The 23,190-nt window shown below is 36.4% G+C and overlaps 1 protein-coding gene across 1 annotated transcript in view; it reads left to right on the top strand.

Moving 5' to 3' along the window:
• The first annotated feature begins 18,664 nt into the window (after positions 1 to 18,664).
• The window catches only part of LOC111416117 (juvenile hormone epoxide hydrolase 2-like), a 31,599-nt gene continuing 27,073 nt past the window's right edge, over positions 18,665 to 23,190 (top strand). The window contains exons 1-2 of the mRNA XM_023048072.2: positions 18,665 to 18,917; positions 18,984 to 19,969. Coding sequence (XP_022903840.1) covers positions 18,732 to 18,917; positions 18,984 to 19,969 — 1,172 coding nt within the window. The 5' untranslated portion in view covers positions 18,665 to 18,731. The remainder of the gene's footprint in view (positions 18,918 to 18,983; positions 19,970 to 23,190) is intronic.

The following is a 23,190-nucleotide window of genomic DNA, read 5'->3' as shown; positions in this document are numbered from 1 at the left end:
TTATTGGCCATTGAGATTATAATAGGTACATGGTCCGAGTTTAATGCATATACTACTGTTTGCTCGATGGGAGTTGATATCTGTTTGGTAATTAACACGTCTAAGATATCCGGTTGATGATCATTTCTATACGGGTAATAAGTGTATTCATCAGGCGTGTGTATTAATAACCTGATCTCTGTAAGTATATCATTTAGGATATGTCCGCTAGGATTGTTGACTTTACATCCCCAAATTTGGTTTTTACTATTTAGGTCTCCTATTAGCATGGTTGGTGTTGATGAACTAAACATCGTTTCAAAATCTCTTTTATCGAGTTTAATATTTGGTTGTTTATATGCACATATAATATTCATCTTGTTTTTGTTTACGAGATGAACTGTAATTGCTATAGTTTCAAGTGATTTTAATTTTTCAAGTGGTTATGATTAAATCCGAATGCACCAGATGGGTTTTAATAAAGATAGCAACTCCACCAGCAGCTATTCTTGATTGGAGATCTTTTCGATATATAGTATAACCACCTATTGAAAACATTTGTCGATCCGCTAAATAGGTATCTGTGATACATGCAATATCTATCTTATATCTTGCTATAAATGCAATCAATATATTTTTTTGTATCTTGATTCCATTAATGTTAAAGTTTAATATATTAATGTCATTTAATGATCGGGTTAATTCAGACATTGAAAATATTGGGAATTAATTCGATAACAAAGGACTTTAATTTAGTAATTAGTGGTGTAATGAGTTTTTTTATGAAATTCAGGATGGTTATTCAATATGTTGTGACTAGTTGTTTCTTTGGAGTTTAAGTGGCAGTAATTGGAAGAGGGAAGTTGCGCTTTGCCAGTGGCTGCTGCGTAAGTAGTATAGGTGGTATAAGGAGAGTATTCATTGCTACGTTCGTTCACGTTATTGATGTTTGAGTTTTGTTGACGTCGATTATTATACCGGCGGTGTTGATTTTGTAATACTTTCACGGCCGGTGTTAATTAAACTAAAACTAACACTAGCACTATCACTAGACCTAGAAACTTTCGGGTTAAGCCGTGCGTTTTTGAAAAAATGTTTGACGTTTCGGATGCCATGTTGCAGCCTTCTTCAGAAACAAGTTTGAAGTGATGAATTCGGTTAAAATTTGACAATAAATACATGAAAAGGTAAATAATAATTAATTAGTGTCTAATTGTCAACTAAGTTGTTTTTGTCAAATCCGGGTGGAAAAGGCTTCGTTGAGTTCACTAGCATCTTCCATGTGCGGCTGAGTTCCCAACCATCTTCTCTATTCATGTTATTCCCATGTCGATGAATCTCTATCGCCTCTCTCGTCAATCTTTGGAAGTAATGTCCGCTTCTTGCTAGCACTTTGGTTTTCTCGAACTTTATGCTGTGTCCTCCTTTGTGGCAATGCTCTGCGACTGCAGATTGTTGAATCTTCCTTAGTCGGACTCGATGTTACGTCCAGTTTGGCTAACGTAATATTTCCCGCAACTGCACGATAGCCGGTAGACTCCCGCTCCCTTAAATGGGATTAGTTTGCCTTTGGCTATCGGTAAAGCGTTTTGTATTTTGCTGACTGTACCGTATCGTACGACGATATCATTCTTCTTCAGACGCCTCGCAATTCGCTCTGTCACACCTGAAACATAAGGAAGGCAGATAAAACCGGCTGGTGTCGTACTTACCGAGTCATCCTTCTGTTTGCGTGGTTTGGTGGCTCGTCGGATATCTCCCATCGTATAGCCGTTCTTCTGTAGCACATCTTCTAGGAATCTTTCTTCTTTTCATCGGTTCTCTTTATCGCATATCCTCTCTGCTCGCTGGAATAAGGTTTGAATCACGGACCTCTTCTGTTGTGGGTGGTGGTGAGATGAAGCCTGCAGATTCGTATGCGTCTTCTTCCGATATACTCCCAGTTCCATGCCCCCATCTGTCTTCCTAGTGACTAACACATCCAGGAATGGCAACTGTTTTGCAGGTTCTGTTTCTATGGTAAATTTTATCATGGGGTGCTGTGAATTGAGGTGGTCTAGAAATTCCTAGAGTTGCTCTTTTCCATGTTGCCAGATCACGAAAGTGTCATCGTCGTAACGGAGCCATAGCTTCGGTTTCCAAGGACTCTTCTTTAACGCTTTCTTTTCAAACATCTCCATGTAAAAATTGGCTATCACAGGAGACAGAGGTGATCCCATGGCTGCCCCTTCGCATTGCTCGTAGAATTTCCCCTTCTAGCTGAAGTATGTCGACGATAGGCAGTACTCCACTAGTCCTGGGACATACTTGGGCAAACCCTCCGGGATGAGTTTCTGGCGAAGACCATCCACGGCATCTTTGACTGGTACTCTGGTGAATAAAGATTCTACGTCGAAACTTACCAGCATATCCTGAGGGTCTAGCTTCATACTCCTAATTGATTCTACAAAATGTGTGGAGTCTCTAACTCTGTTCTACCTGTAAAAGGAGACAGAATCTTGGAAAGGTGTTTTGCTAGCTGATAGATGGGAGAATTTATGGCACTGACAATAGGGCGTAGTAGGACGTCTGGTTTATGGATTTTGGGTAATCCATATATCCTTGGTGGTACTGGAGCCTGTACGAATAAGCTTTTCTGTTGATCTCCTGGGATTTCTGTGGATTTTACCAGTTCTTTCATTTTCCTTACTATTTTCTCGGTTGAGTCCTTTTTTATTTTCTTATACGTGGCTGGGTCCAAAAGGCTCTTGATCTTGTCGTCGTATTCCTTTCTGCCCATAACCACGGTCGCATTCCCCTTGTCCGCTGGTAGGATGATAATGTCTGGTTTTCGCTTATCGTTCGTAGTGCTCTTTTTTCGTTCATTGTTAAGTTAGATTTTGGTGGTCTTGCTGTTTTAAGCACTCTCGCTATGTCTTGACGAATTTCTTCTGCTTTCACTGCAGGTATTCTACGAATAGCCGCTTCCACTTCACATATAATTTCGTCTTTGGGAACCCTCTTTGGAGCGACTGCGTAATTTAAGCCTTTGGCGAGTACTTTAGTTTCCTCCTGTGTTAATGGGACGCTTGATCGGTTGATAACAACTGTTTCAATTGGTTTTCCTCTTGTGGGTGCGACGGTCCAGCAATTCGAATTTCTTAATCTGCTTATCCCGACATCTTTGGAATTCACGTTCAGCCTTCCCCATGGTTATCCTGTCTACTTTGTCCCAGTCTTCTCTTGCCATGGAATTGGAAAGTGAGAGGTGGAGTCATAGTAACCCCTCATTTATTCTCTGCAGATCTTTAAAGGTTTTGTGAATTCTTTCTCGTATCAGCGCCTGTTCTGTCTTGATCAAGATCCTACGTGCTGCAGCGGTGTCGCTATGGGGTATTATATAAATGTTCTTCGCCGCATATCACACATCCTGATCTTAGAGCTCAATAGTTTTTGGTGTGTCCATATCTCTGACAGTTATGACATTGCGGAATGTGAATTAACCTTTTACGAGGTTCTACAGTAACAATTGCTTTGGCTATTTCATTCATATTAAAATTGATTGTGTTCGTTTTTTGACAGTTACTCTCACGATACACAAATTGTCAGTGTCCACTAGAGTACAAGTCTCAACCTGTTCACTCTCCGAAAGTTGGTGGGGACTCTCTGATAATTGCTCTCAGATGCGTGTCCACCAGAAAAAATACTCTCGATAGCTTCTCTCGAGAACATTTCTCGCAAGTGGACACCTAGCTTGAGAACATGCGTGTTTAGGTTAGTTATTAGCGTTAGTTGTAGTGATAGTGTTAACTTAATTCTAGTTTTAGTTGTTATTTAGCGCCAAGTTATTGTATATTTTGAACACTTGGAACTTATTTCTGAAGAAAGTTATAGTGCTAGTGTTAGTTCTAGTTTTCATGCAATATAATACAGGGTCTGTCACGACGAGCTTAATCTAGTATATGGCAAACTACTGACACAATTTTTGGTGAAAATTTACATACAGGATTTATTCGAAGAATTCGTTTAAGCTAAAATACTTTAAGTTTTCTGCAAATTCTGGTTATATCGGAAATGGATACTTACATAGTTATTTTAAATGGAATATCCTCATTTTCATTGAATTTTCGAGATCCCCACTAAATTTTAATATAATTTAATAATCATATGTCTAGATTACACCATTTTTGAGCTATTTCAGTTTTTTCGAAAATTTTGGCAGATGCAGTCCTTCACAATAAAAATAATTTTTCGATGTTACATTCGAGTCAGGCCAAATATTCTCACGGATTGTATAAATTGGACCCAAAGGTTACATGATCTTTGAACACTTTTTTGAAAATTATACAGCGTGATCAGAAGTTTGCGCCAAATTTCCCTATCTCGTCGTAAAAGTCGAAAAGTTAATTTTTTTAAATAGTAATCCCACTTTTTTCTTTGCTATGTTTATATATGTCATAAACCGATGTATGACAAGCACAGCGCGTGGATATGCGGGAATCGCGTCGAATAATAATTGTTTTCAACATGATCGTTTACACTGGATTTTGAAATTATATCATTCTAGTATTATTTCTATGTTTGTTCTATCTTATACCGGGCGAGTCATTTAAATTGAGACGACCTTATAACTGATAAACCATTAATTTTATCAAAAAAAAGTTTCAGATAAGACTTTCACCATATGAAGGGAAAAAATATTCTGAATACATTTTCATTGCATTTTAGAAGTGCCATCTATGTCTTTCCATTGTTAAGTAAGTTTTTTAAATTAAATATAATGTTAAATATAGGCCAAATGATATAATATTGAACCAAATCAGTTCTAACAGCAGTTATTCCAATAAGATGGCGCGTCACCACACTTCAACAAGCTTTACTAAATCACTTTTTGACACTTAGGAAATTGTTTATAATAATTGGTTACCATAGTTACTTATGGCTACTGCAATTTTTATTATGTCAACAAATTTGAAGTAGTTAAACTTTAAAGTAATTTTTCTCGCAATTTTCTTATCTAACCAATATTGACTGTACTAGATTCAGAAAAAATCCTCTTTCATATTCCGTAATAAAAATGGGGGATTGTCATTTGAAAAAAATGTCGATTTAAATCTGAAAATTTAAATCTTTAGACTCGTTTCAGGGATTTTTCAGTTTTCCATAAACTGTTTATACTGATTTATAATGACTCATAACTTAAAAGAAAAGACAAGAACATCGGTATTGAAGTAAATAAACAAAAGACGGAGATACTAACGCAAATGAGAACCAGAATGAATGTAAACCACATCATAGCCGAGAGAGATATTGAAAAAGGAGCTTTACCTATCTGACAGTCAACTCAAAACAGACAAATCAGAGGAACTGGAAATACTAAATAGAATAACGACCGCGAACTTACTTTATTCTGTCAAACGTATTCCGCTGTAAAACTGTACATAGCCATAACCATTATAAGACCATTATAATAACCATTATTAGTCATAGTATTGGTATAATGATGGTATTATGAGGTATGGATGCAAGACGTCGATTATGACAGAAAGCGCAAAGAACAAACTGGAAGAATTTGAAAGAAAAATACTGAGGAAAAATGTTAGCCCAATAAAGGAGAATGGGATGTGGAGAAGGCGATACAACATGGAACTTAACCATCTGTTCAAGAAAACCCTCTCAGAACTCGTCAGGCTGCAAAAACTGCAAAGGGCTGGTAACGTGACATGAACGATGCGATGATAGAATGCCATAAAGGTTCTTAAGCAGCAAAATTCAAGTCATGAGACCGAGAGGGAGGCCACGGAAATGATGGGAGGACGAAGTTATGGATGACGTACAACGACTCATGAGCGTCAGAATCAGTAGCTCTTGATCGGCAGTGTTGGAGCCAAAAGGTGGAAGCCAAGGCTCAATTTGGACCGTAGCGTCATTGGAGATAGAGAGAATTTTGAACATGCTTATTTACCGAGCAACTCGAATACTCCTTTATCTACCGAAGTGTAACAGAATCATGTGTTGCCGCCTCCTCAACCTGGCAATCTATACTAGCTAATAGAGATTACATACTACCGATAACAATCATGATAGTATTATCTCTGAAGTAACAGCTTACGACCTACTCAACATTCAGTATTACGCGACTAATTTCGCCTAACTGATGGTTTTGCGATGTAGTAGGTTTGCTGATGCAGTTTTGCGTCAGTCCAACCATTTCAATCATCAGTGTAAATGAATGGTGCTATTTCCTTTTACAGCTGTAGGAGCAAGGTTTGTAGATTTTTTTGCATAAAAGAATTTTTCCGAGGTATATTAGTAGAGGTGCCATTTAATTGCATTCCCAGTTTAGGTTTGAACTACAGTAATGAAAGATATTTACGCAGCTACATTTTAAATTAAACAGTTCCCAAGTATTTCTGCACAACTCACTATGGAAGTCACGTTAATCTCTTATAACTTTACGATGAGAATGTCTCGCGGCTTAATTTCACATACCACAAACTATTTAACGAAGAACTAAAAGTGAATTAGACGAAACGAATTTATGTTAACTGTTTTACGTAGTTTAAAGTTATTTTATAAATTGCTTAATTGTAAAAGTTTAAATAAAATAAACGCTTAATACAATAAATGTTGAAATGAACAAGTTTTATTTCATTTTGCGACTTTGAATAGGATAGTTATTTGTTATATTTGGTTGTGGAAAGTTTCATCATCATATTTTTGGTTAAACTTTTATTATAAAGAATGATCACAAATTGTCATGTGAAACTCCGTTAAGTTTTCAATATTCTGTCACAACCATTAATAACAAATCATATAAACGTTACTCACAATCAGATAAAAACAAAATAAACATGCGAAAAAATGCTCGTTCATTATGAATTGACAATTTACAGATATTACCACAATCAAAAAATAATCTTTCAGAGTACTGTAAAGGCAAAATAATTTATATGAAGTGCAAATGAAAAAAACAATTCTAGGAAAGCGGAAAATATAGTGGAAATAAACAAATTCAATATCTGTATTTATTATTAATCGACAATCAATTTAAATTAATTATGATGAGAAACCAATTTTATTGATAAAATGGTATTAGAACTAATATGAGTTACAGTTCGGACTAGCTGTACAATTAGAAAACCCGTCTATTCTGAATATATTTCGTCTATTGAATATAGTTAAAGTGTTTGTAAAAAATTTCTTTCATATTCAAACAGAACTGCTTCATTGAGTTTTATTGGAAATTATTCCTTATATGTTAATCATCATTTACTATTTGTACTAGTACCTTCAAATGTTTGTGAAGTAGCTGAAACAAGATTTTTCATATACAGTATGTTTGATTTTAGTTGTCACAACAGATATCTCGACTATTGTTGGAGATATGACAAAATGTTATAGAAGAAAAATTGCTCCACACTTAGTATTCTATTATCTTTCATACGTAATACCTGTAAAACAATCTATTTACATCGATGCCATAGTTTACATAAATAAGAACTTTATCCCTAAAAGTAGGCGATGAAGCAAATGAAACTGCAACATGAACAAAATAACAATAAATTAATAAGTAGACTAACTTAATAACTTCAAATCATAATATCTAAAGCATTTGTTTAATATGACCTCTGTTGTTTGCAATACATTCTTGAAATCTGTTAAATATTCAATTACATTTCTTCTGGCTTTTTGCAACCTGCATTTTGCAACATCTACATCTTGGAATCATTTCAAGACAGTTACGCTAGAAGCTGTAAAAATTACATGTGTTAGATATAAGAGAAACAACAATGTGAAGTAGATAACGTGGTGGTTAGAAGAAATAAAACACGGTATCAGAAATAAAAAAATGGGCGTGCAAAAATTAGGGACTAAATCTGGATAAAAGTATAAAAGGATAAAAGTAAATTAATATTGAGGGATGACGAGAGAGTGATGGAAAGGCGGAAGGAAGGCTTCATAGAACTGTTAAATGTAAATACTAGAAAGAGACAAAACAGAAATAGATGAGGAGATAACCATGGGAGAGTTTGAAACGGTAATAATAGAATTAAAAAGCTCCCGGTCAAGATAGATTAACCATAGAAATGATGAAATAGATGAGGATGAGAAGTGTTACTACATACAGGGTGTCCACTGAGGTATCCGAGAACCTTCGTATATGAATTCTATGATCAATTTTAAACATAAATGATTCTAATCACTTTTCTAGAATTCCAAACAGTTGTTGAAATATCGAGATTTGAAGTTACCGGATCGTATGGATAGATACTAAACAGTAAATAACATGTCGCTAGGTAATTGAATAATTAGCCATTTAATTGATATTAGAATAAAATTGTTGACATTCAGGTCATTAATTGTCATCATTGTTATCAATTGTGCTACAACAAGTTTCATAACGAACATGTGTGGAGATTCGAAAACCCTCATGCTGTTCGAGAAACCCATTTCCAGAGTAGATTCTCCGTAAACGTTTGGGCTGGAATAATTAATAATGTTGTTATTGGACCGCATTTTTTCGACGGAAATTTGAACAGCGAAATGTACCAGGCTTTTTTGGAGAATGATCTACCTCTATTACTTGAGGACATTTCTATTCAAATTAGAAGAGCAATGGTCTTTTTACATGATGGTGCTCCCGCCCATTATGCAAGAATTGTCACGAATTTCCTCAATGAACAGTATCCAAATCGATGGATCGTCGTAGTGGTCCCATTGCTTGGCCACCGCGATCTCCGGATCTCACCCCACTAGATTTTTTCATATGGGGACATGTGAAGACACTTACGTATTCAACGGGAAAGCCTAATAATAGAGACCGACTTATACAAAACATTCATGCAGCGTTTCGAGAGGTAAAAAACAATATGGAGAACTACAACTGGAAACGAGAGCTCCGACAAAGGATTGAATTATGCATTGCACAAGGTGGTGCTCACATTGAGCAGCTTTAATAATTGCAGTGTCATTAAGGTTTTATTAAAATAAGCCGCCATTTTTCCATAGTCAACCTAGCAATGTGTTGTACTGTTTAGCATCCTATTCATACGATTTGTCAACTTCAAACCTCGATATCTCAACAACCGTTTGGAATTCGAGAAAAGTGAATAGAATCATTTGTGCTTAAAATTAATTATAGAATTCATATACAACGTTTCTCGGATACCTCAGCGGACACCTGTATACTACAGCAAGTGTGGTAAGACGAAATTTTACCTAAAGATTGGCATACAGCACTATTAGTACTCGTCCACAAGAAAGGGGAAAGAAATCTTTTCTGCAATAATTATAGAGGAATTACGGTCTTAAGTACAGCTCTGATACACCCTGGATGAAACACAATGCGGTTTAAGCAAAGGCCATATATTTACAATCAAACGAATAACAGAGAAGAATCTACAGAAGAATAGAAAAGTTGACCTGGAATTCATAGACTTGGAAAAAGCATTTGATATGGTACTTTAAATATACCTAATAAAAGAAGGTATTAGACAAGGCGGAGGATCGAGCCCAACCTTATTCATAACATATTATATGGATTTCCTTGTCGGTTATAGAAATGTTCTAGCGATCCGAGTTCTAGAATGAGCATTTGCGAATGACGTTGTTATTATAGCTAGAGACGAAAAAGAAGTAAATATAAGTTAAAATAACTGGAATTAGGCTTCTAAGAATTTTGGAGTGAAGATGAACAAGTCAAAAACTAAAATATTGGTGATAGGTAGTAATGAAAAGTTGAAAATAGTGATTGATGGTTAAATATATTTAAATTTATTTGATAGTTAAATATATTTTTGGTGTAATCTACAGGCCCCCGACCGGAAGTCTGCCATTATTCTTTGACTCTCTCGAGGAATCTTTAAGTTTAGCTATACCACAATGTAATGAACTATTTATTGCCGGTGATATAAATATTGATTTGTTGCACCCTGAAAGTACATATTCACGCATTTTCCTTGATTTGCTGGAGTCATTTGGTCTGGTTCAACTTGTTAATCAACCAACCCGTATTACACTTAATTCCGAAACTTTAATAGATATTGCTGCATGTTCATGTGAAGACTTCACCCTGGTTGGTTTACATTCACTACCTCACCTTTCAAATCACGAACTGGTACATTCTCACTTGAAAATTGCTAGTACAAACGCTGTTCCTACATTTCGAACCTATACAACTTTAAGAGGTTCAATCTCGATCTGTTTAGTAGAGATCTTGAATCATTACCTTTACAATTAATTTTTGAAATTAATGGCATTGATGACAAAGTGAATTATTTTAATTCTTTAATACCAGATCTAGAACACACTACAAATCAAGGAAGTGATCGCGGTTAGAAATAAAGCTTATGCTAAGTGTAAGCGTACAAAAAATGTATTAGACCTAGAGCAGTATAAAACGTTGAGAAGGCACGTAACAAATACCATAAAACAGAAAAAAAGGGTGTACTTTGAGGGAGCAACGAGTCGAACTGGGACATCTGCGATGTGGCCTGTTGTTCGTGATTTCAGAGTAATCAGGGATAGAGTAAACACTTTGCCCATGCATTTAAGAAATGCGAACGACATTAATAACCACTTTCTCCAGACAGGTTGTTCATTGGGAGCACTTTCAAGTGATGTTATGCACTTTTATAACAGTAACAAAAAATGTGAATTTCAGAAATATTTTGATTTCGAAACTGTACATGAAAACGTTGTTGCAAGTTATTTACTTAAAATGAAATCTAATGCTGTCGGAGATGTTGGTATTTCGTTGTCAATACTCTTGTACTGCTGTCCTTTTATACTCCCACATTTGACGCATATCCCTTCCTGTTGGAAGACCGCTCTGGTAACTCCATTACCAAAATTTTCTAATCCCTAAGAGTACAAGGATTTACGACCTATTAGCATTCTCCCGATTCTTGCAAAGGTTGTGGAGAAAGTTATGGACTGGCAGATTAGAACTTTTATTGACGGCTATAATATCCTACCTCTATATCAGTCTGGATTTCGTAAACATTATGGTTGTGAAACAGCGTTAATGCATATTACCGACGACATTCTCCGAGCGATTGATGAAAACGATATGACTGCGTTAGTTTTGTTGTATTACTCAAAAGCTTTCGATACTGTAAACCATTCCTTGTTAAGTTCTGTCTTAAATTTTGTTGGGTTTAGCGCTAATGCTATATCATTGGTTTCCAATTATTTGTGCAAGAGATACCAAGAAGTTAAGATAAACAACTCTATATCTGAGCCTCGGAGGGTGTCGGCGGGTGAGCCGCAGAGTTCTATATTGGGACCACTTTTGTTTTCGTTATAAACAACCAATTTTTCAAATAGTTTGAAACCCTGTAGCTGTCATTTTTACGCAGATGACACTCAATTATACCTGAGATTTGCTCCCAGTGATGTGTTTCTGGATGAAACTATTTTAACGCAGGAAATTAGGAACTTAGTGGAAGTTTCGTCTGCACATAATTTGAAGGTGAATGGTGCCAAGTCGGCATTGATGCTTTTTGGTATTCGGGGTTTGCGGGAGGAACATTCTCCTCAATTCAGTATAGAAGTTGATGGTCGAATTAATGTAGGATGCTGTTTTCGTAATTTGGGATTGTATCAGGATTCAGATATTAGATTTAAAACACTTATTACACAGAAAACCAATAAACCATATGCAACGTTGAAATTAAGTTATAGCATTAGGCACACAGTATCTAAAACTACACTGTTAAAACTGTGCGATACCCTTGTACTTAGTCATTTCATCTTTTGTGATAAGGTTTTTGGTACCTGTATAGATAACGCTTCAGTAAGTCGCGTACAGCGGGTACAGAATGCTTGCCTCAGGCTTGTATACGGTTTAAAACGGTTGGTTGAATATTTCCAACAGAAGAAAGTTGCATTTGTTATCATTCTACCATAAGCTTCTCATGTTGAAGAAGCCCCCGTATCTATACAACAAAATATCATTCAGGACAGATGTTCATAATATCAATATTAGAAATAAAGGTATTATTACACCTCCTAAACACGAGACCTCGTTATTTGAACGATCCTTCACTTATTGCCTTCCTAAATATTATGCTCTGCAACCAGGCTCTTTGAAATCTCTAAATTTGAATGCGTTCTGCAATCTGGCGTATAGTTGCTTAGTTTCGCATGCATATGTATTGCTATTAATATATATTCCTTTGTTTTTTTTATTTTGATTTGTTTAATACTATCAATTTCGTAAACATTGTTTCTTTCTATTTTTATTTTAATTTTTCTTTTGTTCTATTTTATTAATATTTCTATTTTTATTTTTTTTTGTTTTGTTTGTAGGGTTGAATGGTAGAGAGGAACTTGATTCCTAACTCCGCCCTACGTATTGCTTTTGTATAATTATTATTGTCATTATTTTTGATTAATAAAGCCAAATTATTATTATTATGGTAAGAATTGAACGGTTTGAAATAGACATCCACGCAAACCAAGAAAAAGAGATAAATACAAGAATATAAAAGACGCTGAAAGAGTATTTATCGGCAAAAAAGAAACGAACATAAACATACAAAAAGCGACATACAGATCTATCTTAACTTTAGCTTATGAAACGTGGATGCTAACGAAATGAGAAAAGTGTAGATTGCAGGCTGTCATTTCAGGTTGGCAAGTTTGTAGGTTAGTGGAAAGAGAGGAACACTGCGAGATACTTGGGATAAGGCAATAAACAAGATAATCACCAATAGAAGAAAAACTATACAGGAAGCCAAAAATTTAGAAATAAGAAAATGTTGGCAAAATTCGTCACGGTCAAAAATCGGACAACATTTAATTGTGTAAACGAGATAGAGATATATGCTCTAGGGCACAAATGCGTTTTTAATACACAGTGTGTCCCACATAAGCGGCAATGTACATAAATGGCATTACAGAAGCGAGATACACAGTTCTTCTTTAGAGAAAAGTCATTCGAAATTTACCACACTGTAAACGGAAAATATTTTTATACTTACAGGCTGTTCCATAACGAAGTAGTGACATAAACATATGTTATTTTAAATGAAATGGTATAGTTTTTGTTGCCTGTTCTGATTCTACAGACAAAAATATGTTGACTTTGATAAGACATGTTGATACCTGGCGCTTTTAGTTTTTGAGTTATTTTAATTAGAATCTTTTTTTAACAATTAACACAATGCAATTTGATTCGGCCGTTCTCGAGTTATTCGATTTTTTCTAAAAAAATCTGCTCTAGCAGACATTTGTTCAAAAAATTAGAGAGTTTGTCCTTCTCAATGAGTTCTTCTCAAAGTCTCACTTGTTTACGTCACTTGAAACTAATAATCCGTTAGGTGTCTTAATATTAGTACTAAAAAAAGTTAAAATCGATAACAATAACGAATATAATATACAGTTGATACCAACAGCTTCTTGGTATCTTCTAAAAATCTTCCACCACAGTGCGTAACAATTTCAGGCAACGCTCTGCTGTTAGAACACCGTCATAAATGAAGTATGAGAACCTGCCATCCATCATAAGGCAAAAAATGTTGAAACTAAACCTAACCTGATAGTTTCTTTCTCGTATTGCATGTGAAACCTTACATTCGAACGTCCATATAACTTTTTTCATAAAGTTTTCATAGTCTTGACAGCGAAGGTATAGCATCTTACACAAGTTCACTCGGTCGACGAGATCTTGAGGATGAAGGTCTTGAACTAACGAGAACTTGCAGTTGTGAAACCGGAGTTGCTGATGTTTCTTCAAGATGTTCTGCACTGAATACTTACTAATTCCGGCATATTTCTAAAAACTTTATCGCACTTTCCGTGCATAAAAATTAAAATAGGGATTTTTTCATTTGTATAAACATTATTTACGTTACTAACATCCATTTTGAGGAGTGCGGGAAGTTAGCCCGCCATTTTTGATTTTTAAATTTTTCATTATGTTCTAGATTATTCTAGAGTTGTTCTACATTTTTCCAAAGCGGCAAATCGAAAAAACGGGTTTTTTTGACTAGCCCCCCATTTTTGAAAAAATCAGATTTTCTATTTTCAATTTCATATTACAAATATATACTTATTACACCTAAAGCAATCTGGAACACAATTATTTTCACTAGAACAAGTCTATAAAGGACACTCTTTGAAAATTAAAGTTTTGGAAGGATACTTGAGTCAGTGGTTTTAAATTACACAAAAAGAATTAAAATACATAGAATAATCTAAAATAACTCGAACTTTGCTGATTCAAATTGTTCTAGATGTGTTTTACTTTTAAACTAGAAAAAAAAAGCTTTTCTGGTTACACGGACATTAATTTTGCAAAATGACATCTTCTTAAAAATACAGCAAAATGCAGACCTAATTCATTATAATAATACAACTATTCGATCAGCAAACAAAAATACACTATTTGTATTATACGTTATGTATTAAAAACTAAATATCTCTGTGTCCCACGCACACATAGATATATTTATATATACTATACATATATTTATTATTTGTTCTATTTGTTCTAAACAAATCAAATTTGGTTTACTTCAACGGTATATATTTAACTAAAGAAAATTACAAAAACAATGTTACAACTCTCAGTTACTTTTAAGTTATACTTAAAAAAGTAAATTAATAACGCAAAACAAAGTGGAAAAATGTCAAGTATGCTTTGAATTCGCGAATGAAAGCCTACTAAAGATGACAAATGAATTCAGTTGTCAATTTTCGTTCATTAAAAGCGTCATGAGGCATCGTGAGTGCAAGTTGCTCGTGCTGTCGCCACTTTGTTCGACATGTTTGCAGGGATCCTCCAGTTTCCCCTTCTGTTATTCAGCGTTTATGGAATCGGTTTCGGGAGACTGGACAACATGTTAGAAGAGCTGGACAAGGTCAAAATCGAAAAACGACTCAAAATCAAGACCGATTTCTTGTCCTTTCCTGTCTACGTACGCGTACTGCCACAACACGAGACCTCCTAAACGACCTAAGACGAGTACATGGAATAGAAATTTCTGATCAAACTGTTAGAAACAGATTAAAAGAAGCGAATTTGAAACCTAGAAGACCTGTGCCCGAACCACGCCTTACGCAGCATCATAAAGCAGCGCAAATGAGGTTTACTTTGGATCATATTGATAGGCAACTTCGTCACTGCACACCTGTACTGTTTGCAGATGAATCCAGATTTCGTTTAACTCGTTGCGACGATGCCTAAAGAGAGTCTAAAGCCTAAAGGTTCCGAGAGGCGAATCGGGGGATCGTGAGAGAATACCCCCGCGCCTGCACCATTTCGTCCTTTTGAATCATCAGTGTAGATCTTAAAAGTTCTTTGTACATCTACTACTGTGGGACTGACGTGGGTGAGGTACTTCTTTGAGAAAACATATTTTGCTGGTCTGTGATCAGTCTTACACTCGAGTAGGGGTATGTCTAACACTGCTTCCCTCCAGAGTGTTGAACTGCTGCCAAAGTCCTCATCCTTCATAGTTCCTACTGATTGTAGTCTTTTCATGGTTACCAACGCCACTTCCTGAATATGTAGATTGAGTGATGGTAAATTTAGCATGATTTCCATGGCCGCGGTGGGGGTTGATCGCAGCGCACCTGTAACATACAGACACGCGAGTCTCTGTATTCTATTAAGTGCAGTGGTGGCGGTAGACTTAGAAGTTCTAATCCACCATACCACCGCACCGTAAGTTAGCATTGGTCGAACAACGGCGGTGTAAATCCACAGGGCTATCTTGGGAGGCAGACCCCAAGTCCTCCCGACAGCCCTCCGGCACTGGCCGAAGGCGACACAAGCTTTATTAACTCTATTGTCTAGGTGGGATTTCCACGTTAGCTTACTGTCTATTATTAAGCCCAAGTACTTAACTCCTGTAGACAGTTTAAGTAGAGTTTTAGCGAGCGTTGGCAGTCTAGGATTGCCAATGTTGCGCTTGCGTGTAAAAAGAACCATCTCTGTCTTCTTGGGATTGACGGAAAGGCATTGTTTATTACACCAGTTCTCAATTAGATTGAGTGCTTCCTGCATCCTGTCGAGGAGTACGTTAGCGTACTTGCCTCTTATGAGGATTGTCAGGTCATCTGCGCAGCCAACGGTTTTAAAACCGGCTAGGTTTAGGCGTTTCATGAGGCTATCGAGGGTGAGATTCCACAAAAGTGGAGAAAGTACTCCCCCTTGCGGACAGCCTCTAGTAACAGCCCCTTGAAGAATGGCCTGGCCAGCCCTTAATTTGACGACCCTATGTCTTAGAGTGCTCTCAATCCAGCCGCACAGGGCCAGAGGAACGTTACCCTCTAGCAAGGCGCCGTTAATTCCGGAGAAGGTAGTTTTATCAAAAGCTCCTTCCACGTCAATAAAAACCCCGACGGCGGACTCCTTGTGGTCCAGCGCACCACCGACGAAACTAATCACTGAGTGAAGAGCCGTCAGCGTGGACTTTCCCTGGGTGGAAGCGTGTTGATTAGAGTCTAGTGGCCTGCTGCGCAGACAAGAGTCTCGAATGTAACGGTCGCAAAGCCTCTCCAACGTTTTTAGTAGAAAGGAGGAGAGGCTAATTGGTCTATAGGACTTCGGAAGGAAGTAATCTTGCTTACCCGGTTTAGGTATAAAGCTGACCGTGACTTCACGCCAACTTCCCGATACATAGCGAAACGCCAGACACCCCTGGCAAATACTCTTCAGGTGCGGTAACAGGTCATCCAGTCCCCACTGTAAGAGGGCCGGTCCTGGAGTTTTGAACGGCGAGAACGTATTCACAGCCTACCGTATTTTCTCCTCGTCGCGGATGACTTTGGCCAAGAGCCATTCATCCGCAGTTGGTACATGAATTATCTCTTCTTGGACATCGTTAAAGTTGTATGAACCTGAGAAATGAATAGTCATTAAAAGCTGTAAACTGTCTTGAAGGTTGTCGGTATAAGAACCGTCTTCCTTCTTTAGTATACCAATACGTTGAACAGGGCTGGAAGCAAGCACCTTTTTTAGGCGGGAGACCTCTGCAGAGGAAGTAATTTCCTCACAGAAGTTCATCCATGCTTCTCGCTTTTTTCGACGAATGGTTTTTTTAAAAGCTGACAGCTTCCACTTATAGAGGTGCCAGTCAGAGTCGATCCTGGAGTCCTTAGCTTTGTTGTCCTCTCGTTTTAGTGAGGCAAGCTCGGGGCACCACCAGATGGTAGCGCGCCCAGTTACCGCCTCCCTACGGAGGGGACAAGCCTTTTTATAGGCAAGGATCAAGGAATTGTGTAGAGACTTTGAATAGTTCTCTAGCTCGCAGCTGTCCACTGGTTTTCGTCGACCGAGTCTAGTCAATAACCCAGATAGTGTAGACCTGAACTTATGCACGTCCATCCTTCTAGGATTGCGACTCAGTTTGTTGTCGATCTTAGTGTTTCTAAGATCAAAAGTAATCCACCTATGGTCCGACATTGACATAACGTCGGAAACCGTCCAGTTGTGGATTGATTGTGAAATACTCAAGGAGGCCAGAGTGATATCAATTACCGATTGACCTTTCGCAGTTACAAAGGTTAGTTCGGTACCTCGGTTTAGTATGTCTAAATAACTGCAATGAATAAAGTCTAAGAGGGCCTTACCTCTAGTGTTGTCATTCGCACTACCCCAAGCCGTTGAGTGAGCGTTTGAATCGCAGTCGATGACAAGATTCCATTTACCTACCCTAGCGGCTTCAACCAGTCGCACCAATCCTTGTCCAATTCTTGTCCTTGGCAGGATGTCTGTTTCCTTGCGGTTAACAGTAGAACGTATCCTAACCGTCGTCGCGTCTGAGTCCGTGAATTGCTATTTATTTTCGATTGTTTATCGACTCGATTTGTAACATATTTGTAAAAGTGTGAAAATTGTAAAGATTGTAAAGGTAAAGTTAGTGAAAAATGAAAGAAAGTGATATGACAAATCAAAGAATGAAATGTCTATTAATATAAATGTTAATGTTAATATAAATAATAAATAGGATGTGATTGATTTAAGATTGCATTTTTCATTATTCCACTAGTGGATAAAGTGGTACTTTATACGGTTCATAAGTGTGGATAAAACTTCAATTATAAGGTGATTGTGGATAAAATAAAAAATCTCTAAAAAATATTTCAAAAATAACTTTTATGTGTCAAACTAAAGCTATATACATAAGCAAAGTCTGCTTAGTATAATTCTTTATACAGCAGTACATAAAATTTTGAACCCCTAACTTTATCGCATCATATCTTAAGAATGGCAAGGAATGGGACATTGTGTTATAACAATTTTTTATTCACAAAAAGGATACCTATAACCCCTCAATTTTTTTCTACTCATATCTAATACACCTTGTATATTTCCCTCAAAACATACGTTCGTTATCGCATCGCACTACATATTGTATTACAGCACATATAGCCATAACAGTCGTTTTAGACCAAGCTGTATTACCTGTATAGTAGGTACAACCAAACGCATCGTGAATGGAACACTTGCATAACAATCCAAATCCATAGCCGTTAAACGCGGTCGTTTAAAATAAAAAGATAGTTCTGCTAGAAAAAATGATTTGAAAATTGAAATTATTTGAAGATCGGTTGACCTCAAAAATCACTTTACTTTGAAACCACTAAGCCGACCTTATCAAATTTTTGGTAATTTTAATTTGTTATCGCCGTATTATACCGTAATCAAAACAAAATGTTTAAAGTCTACAATTAACATCGGTGATGTAACAAGCACTTAGATAAACCACTTGAGCGTGCCGTTTTTTATTCCAGTCGTGTTACAACAATCATGCAAAATGGCTCTTACTTTAAAATTGTTTGTTATCATTTTTATTACTGTTCTAAGTGCTGTTTACATTCGTAAAAATTTCGATCACTTTTTCGATGTATCAATTCCAACTTTAGAAGAAATATGGTGGGGTCCAAAATCGATTAAAGCAGACAATAAAATCAGATCTTTTAAAATAGATGTGTCGGAAGATGTAATTATAACATACATTTTAAATTATTCATGTAATAAGAAGTATTAAATGACATAGTAATTTTAGGTGATTAAAGATTTAAAATATCGATTAGAAAATGCTAGACCTTTTACGCCTCCTTTAGAGGGTATTCAACAACAATATGGAATGAATACGAAATTATTATCGGATGTTGTGAATTTTTGGAAAACTGATTATAATTGGAAAGAGAGAGAAGAATTTTTAAACAAATATCCTCAATTTATAACAAACATTCAAGGTCTTGATATACATTTTATTCACGTAAAACCTAAAAATATACCATCTGGTGTTAAAATTCTTCCATTATTAATGTTACACGGCTGGCCAGGAAGTATAAGAGAATTTTATGAAATAATTCCATTTCTAACAGAATTAAACGAATATAATAAAAAGTCGAAAATAATTTTTGAAGTGATTGCGCCATCTTTACCGGGTTACGGTTTTTCTAAAGGTGCCATTCGACCCGGTATGGGACCGGCAGAAATTGGGGTTGTAATGAAGAATTTGATGTTAAGATTAGGATTCGATAAATATTACCTTCAAGGTGGTGATTGGGGAGCGAACATTGTGGCTCATATGTCAGCTTTATTTCCAAATCACATTCTTGGAACGCATTCAAATATGTGCCTGGCTATGACGCCAGGAAGTTTTATAAAATATTTATTAACCCTAATCACCCCATCTTGGTTAATTAAAGAAACAGAAAAAGTGATTATGACACCGTTTGAAATTTTTGAATTGGGGTTGTTAGAAACTGGATATTTTCATGTTCAAGCGACAAAACCTGACACGATAGGGGTGAGTTTAGATGATTCACCGGTTGGGTTGGCCGCTTATATGTTGGAGAAATTTACAACGGGAACTCTTATTGATTACAAAAATAGAGAAGATGGTGGATTGAAAATTAAATTTACTTACACAAATCTTTTGGATAATGTTATGATATATTGGGTTAACAAATCAATGACGACTGCTGCAAGATTATATTCTGAAGGGTTTAATAAAAATCAATTTAAAAGAGGACTTGAGAGGTATAATATATCTTAAAATATTCACTCACATATTTTAAGGCGATCGAAATTGGCGATTGAAATTCAGGAAAAATAGGACAAACTCATTAGCTAAATGTTAAGATGCTATTCACTTTTATCACAAATTTCAGTTAATGCTTTGTTATAAAAAAGATATAACATGTATTAAGGCAAAACTACTATACGAGCCAAAAGTCAAGGGCCCTCAGTTTAGAGACCGATTTCTTCGCAACAGCACGATGAATAAAATAGCGGCATAGTTTGTTGTAATTATTGAACATTTCTACGTAAGATGTGTGAATTTGAAAATTTTTGGCTTCACGACTTATCTATTTATAGCGTGTTAAATGAAAAAAGTTCCGGATTTTTGAGAGTGCCGACAACTGTGTCTAATTTACGATTTTTTTTCTCAAAAACTGTCTGACGAAAAAATTTCAATTTTGAACAGTTGGTTGGCTGATGTGTTCTTCGTGAGGGGCAGATGTGATTATGTCGAAAACGGCTGGGATATTAACGTGGTTTTAACCAAAATATGTAAAATAATTGCGTTTGTCGAATCCCGTTATGAATTTTTCAAAGTTATGTCTCTCTAATTTTTGTTGGTCGAATTACGCAAATTAAAAAGAAACAGAAATAAGCCATGCGCACAGAGATGGGTTCCGTAAAATTATATTTTTAGGAGTGAAAATTTAGGAAATCATGTTAGGTATGTTTATTTTTATAAAAATCGCCTTTTGAAATGGGTATATTCAAAATTTCGTCAAAAATGGTAGCATATTAATAATTGCAAGTAGTAGATAAAAGCCGATTCTAGAACCTCCTCTCAGAACCTCAGGTCAAGGTCAAGGCCAAGGTCACGTTGAGTGACCATGACCTTGACCTTGCCCTGAGGTTCTGGGAGGAGGTTCCAGAATCGGCTATTGCAAAGGGGGTCGTTGACCAGTAACCTTGACCTAAACAATGACCTTTACTTTGAGCTCACCTCAGGTCAAGATCACGTTTAGTGACCATGACCTTGATCAGTAACCTTGACCTGAACAATGACCTTTACTTTGATCTCAACGGAGACCTTGAAGTCAACCTTAATTGTGACCATTACATTGACCGTGTACGTGACCGGAAATGAAGGTTACACGACGTGAGGCCATTGAAAACCCCACTTCGGAGGAGGTATGCTTTAAATAGCAGATAGAAAATCGTGTTCAACAGTATTGAAGTAAGAGTGTTGTGAACATAAAGAAATTGAGGAACTTGTAGCTCCTATTTTAAGCAGTTTACATCGCTTAAATATAATGGCATCGAGAAATCCAATTAAAGTCATCGATATGCAAGGGTTTACTTTATCTTCGGGATTTCGAGTTAAAGAATTGGCTATCGGTGATGGTGAGTCGATTTCCCATTTCATATTTCAACCTGATATAAGTTATGAAAGACTCAATAAGCGAGAATGTCGACAAGTGCGTTGGGAGGAGAATAACTTACACCATTTGCATTACGAGAATGGATATGTGCCCTATAATCAACTGAAAGACATTCTGGAACAGCATACATGCGGAGTGGAGGTGGTGTTTGTAAAGGGATCTCAAAAAGAAAAGGTATTGAGAGACCTATTATCATCGGTAAAGCCAGTGATTATTAATTTACAAGATAATATATATTGCCCTTTGCTTTCGTTGAGTCAAAATTCTTGCGCATATCATTATAAATCGGAAAGCAGTTGTGCAATTGAAAATGTTAAATTAATTTTAAAATTTTTAAAAATGGATTTAGATTAGTGTTAAAATTTAAAATTTAAATAAATTAATTTTTATTGTACTGACTTTTTTTATTCAATTTAAATGTATCACATTCCTAATCCTAATATATAAAATGGAAAAGAAAAACAACCGAATTAAATTTCATTTAATTTATTGAACTCGTCTTTAATAAATGATAAACAATTGCATATCTTTTTAACGTATTATTTATGGTGTCAACTCGACGCCCCCGAGTTAGCAGTTCATGATGTTTTTTTTTGGTGTACTCAAGTCGAGTGATGACTCTTCTCGGGTGCTCCCGGAGGAGTGGAGCATGACCGGGTTGGATTTACTTTGAGCTCACCTCAGGTCAAGATCACGTTGAGTGACTATGACATTGATCAGTAACCTTGACCTGAACAATGACCTTTACTTTGACCTCAACGGAGAACTTGAAGTCAACCTTAATTGTGACCGTGACGTCCCCACCTAAAATGATGTGCATAAATAGCAAGTCAGGTTCATAAAAGATTAGTTTCATTGAAATCATCCGACGTAGTGGTGACATAACAACGCAGAACAAGTAAGTCCATAAACACTTGTCTTACAGCAGAAGTATTAATGTTATATATACTTAGTGGGTTCCAGACAACAATATACAAAAGCACCGAAGAGAAGTCTCGAGGTTCAACAGGCGGTGTCCAAAAAAGCGAGCATAAGTCCAAAGGTGATAAAACCCTCGTTGACACCCGTGGCATCTGAAGAGGTGTTAAAACAAGAAAAGTTTAATACAGTTATAGAGTGTGGTAACAATATGCAAGCGGTCGCTGATGGAAAAGATTCGTTTGCAGACTTAAGCCCTTTTATTATGACGCAAAGTGTTAACGGTAATAATGAAGTAGTTTCGAGAATAGATAACATGGAGAGCTTAACCAACATGTCGGACAGTACAGTAAGAGCAAGTAGAGGTCCTCTATTTTCGGAAACAGTGTATGCACTAAATAAGAGCCGCACGAAATGTGTGGCAATAGGATTAAGTGCTGACTTACATTTTGAACCAGTGGTAAGGTTAATGGGAAAAGGTCAATGTTTAACATTAACGGAAAACGATTGGCACAACATTATTATGTATAAGTCAACAATCACAAACAGTTTTGCTAATCAGTCTCCGTCGCAGATAGTGTTGTGTGGTGTCAGTATATCGTGCGATTGGATGGAAAACGTTTGCAAGATTTTAAAGTTGGAGAGGGGTGGAGAATATGTATATATTGCATATGAATCGTTGCATGAGCTTTGGAACGTAGCAGATTTAGTAGCAACTCGACTGAAATTATTGAGAACTGTGAATTACAAAGCATATTATGATAGTGTTATAAACGCGTTAGCTGCAATGGATGGAGATGTGAAACGTAATATGTTAACGATGCTCAATGAATCGTGTTCTGAACAAATATGTATAAGTAAGGAAGTGATGTTGTACAATTT

The sequence above is a fragment of the Onthophagus taurus genome, chromosome 1 (genome assembly GCF_036711975.1).
Source record: "Onthophagus taurus isolate NC chromosome 1, IU_Otau_3.0, whole genome shotgun sequence".
Lineage (NCBI taxonomy): Eukaryota > Metazoa > Arthropoda > Insecta > Coleoptera > Scarabaeidae > Onthophagus > Onthophagus taurus.
This window is presented reverse-complemented; position numbering and strand designations above follow the sequence as displayed.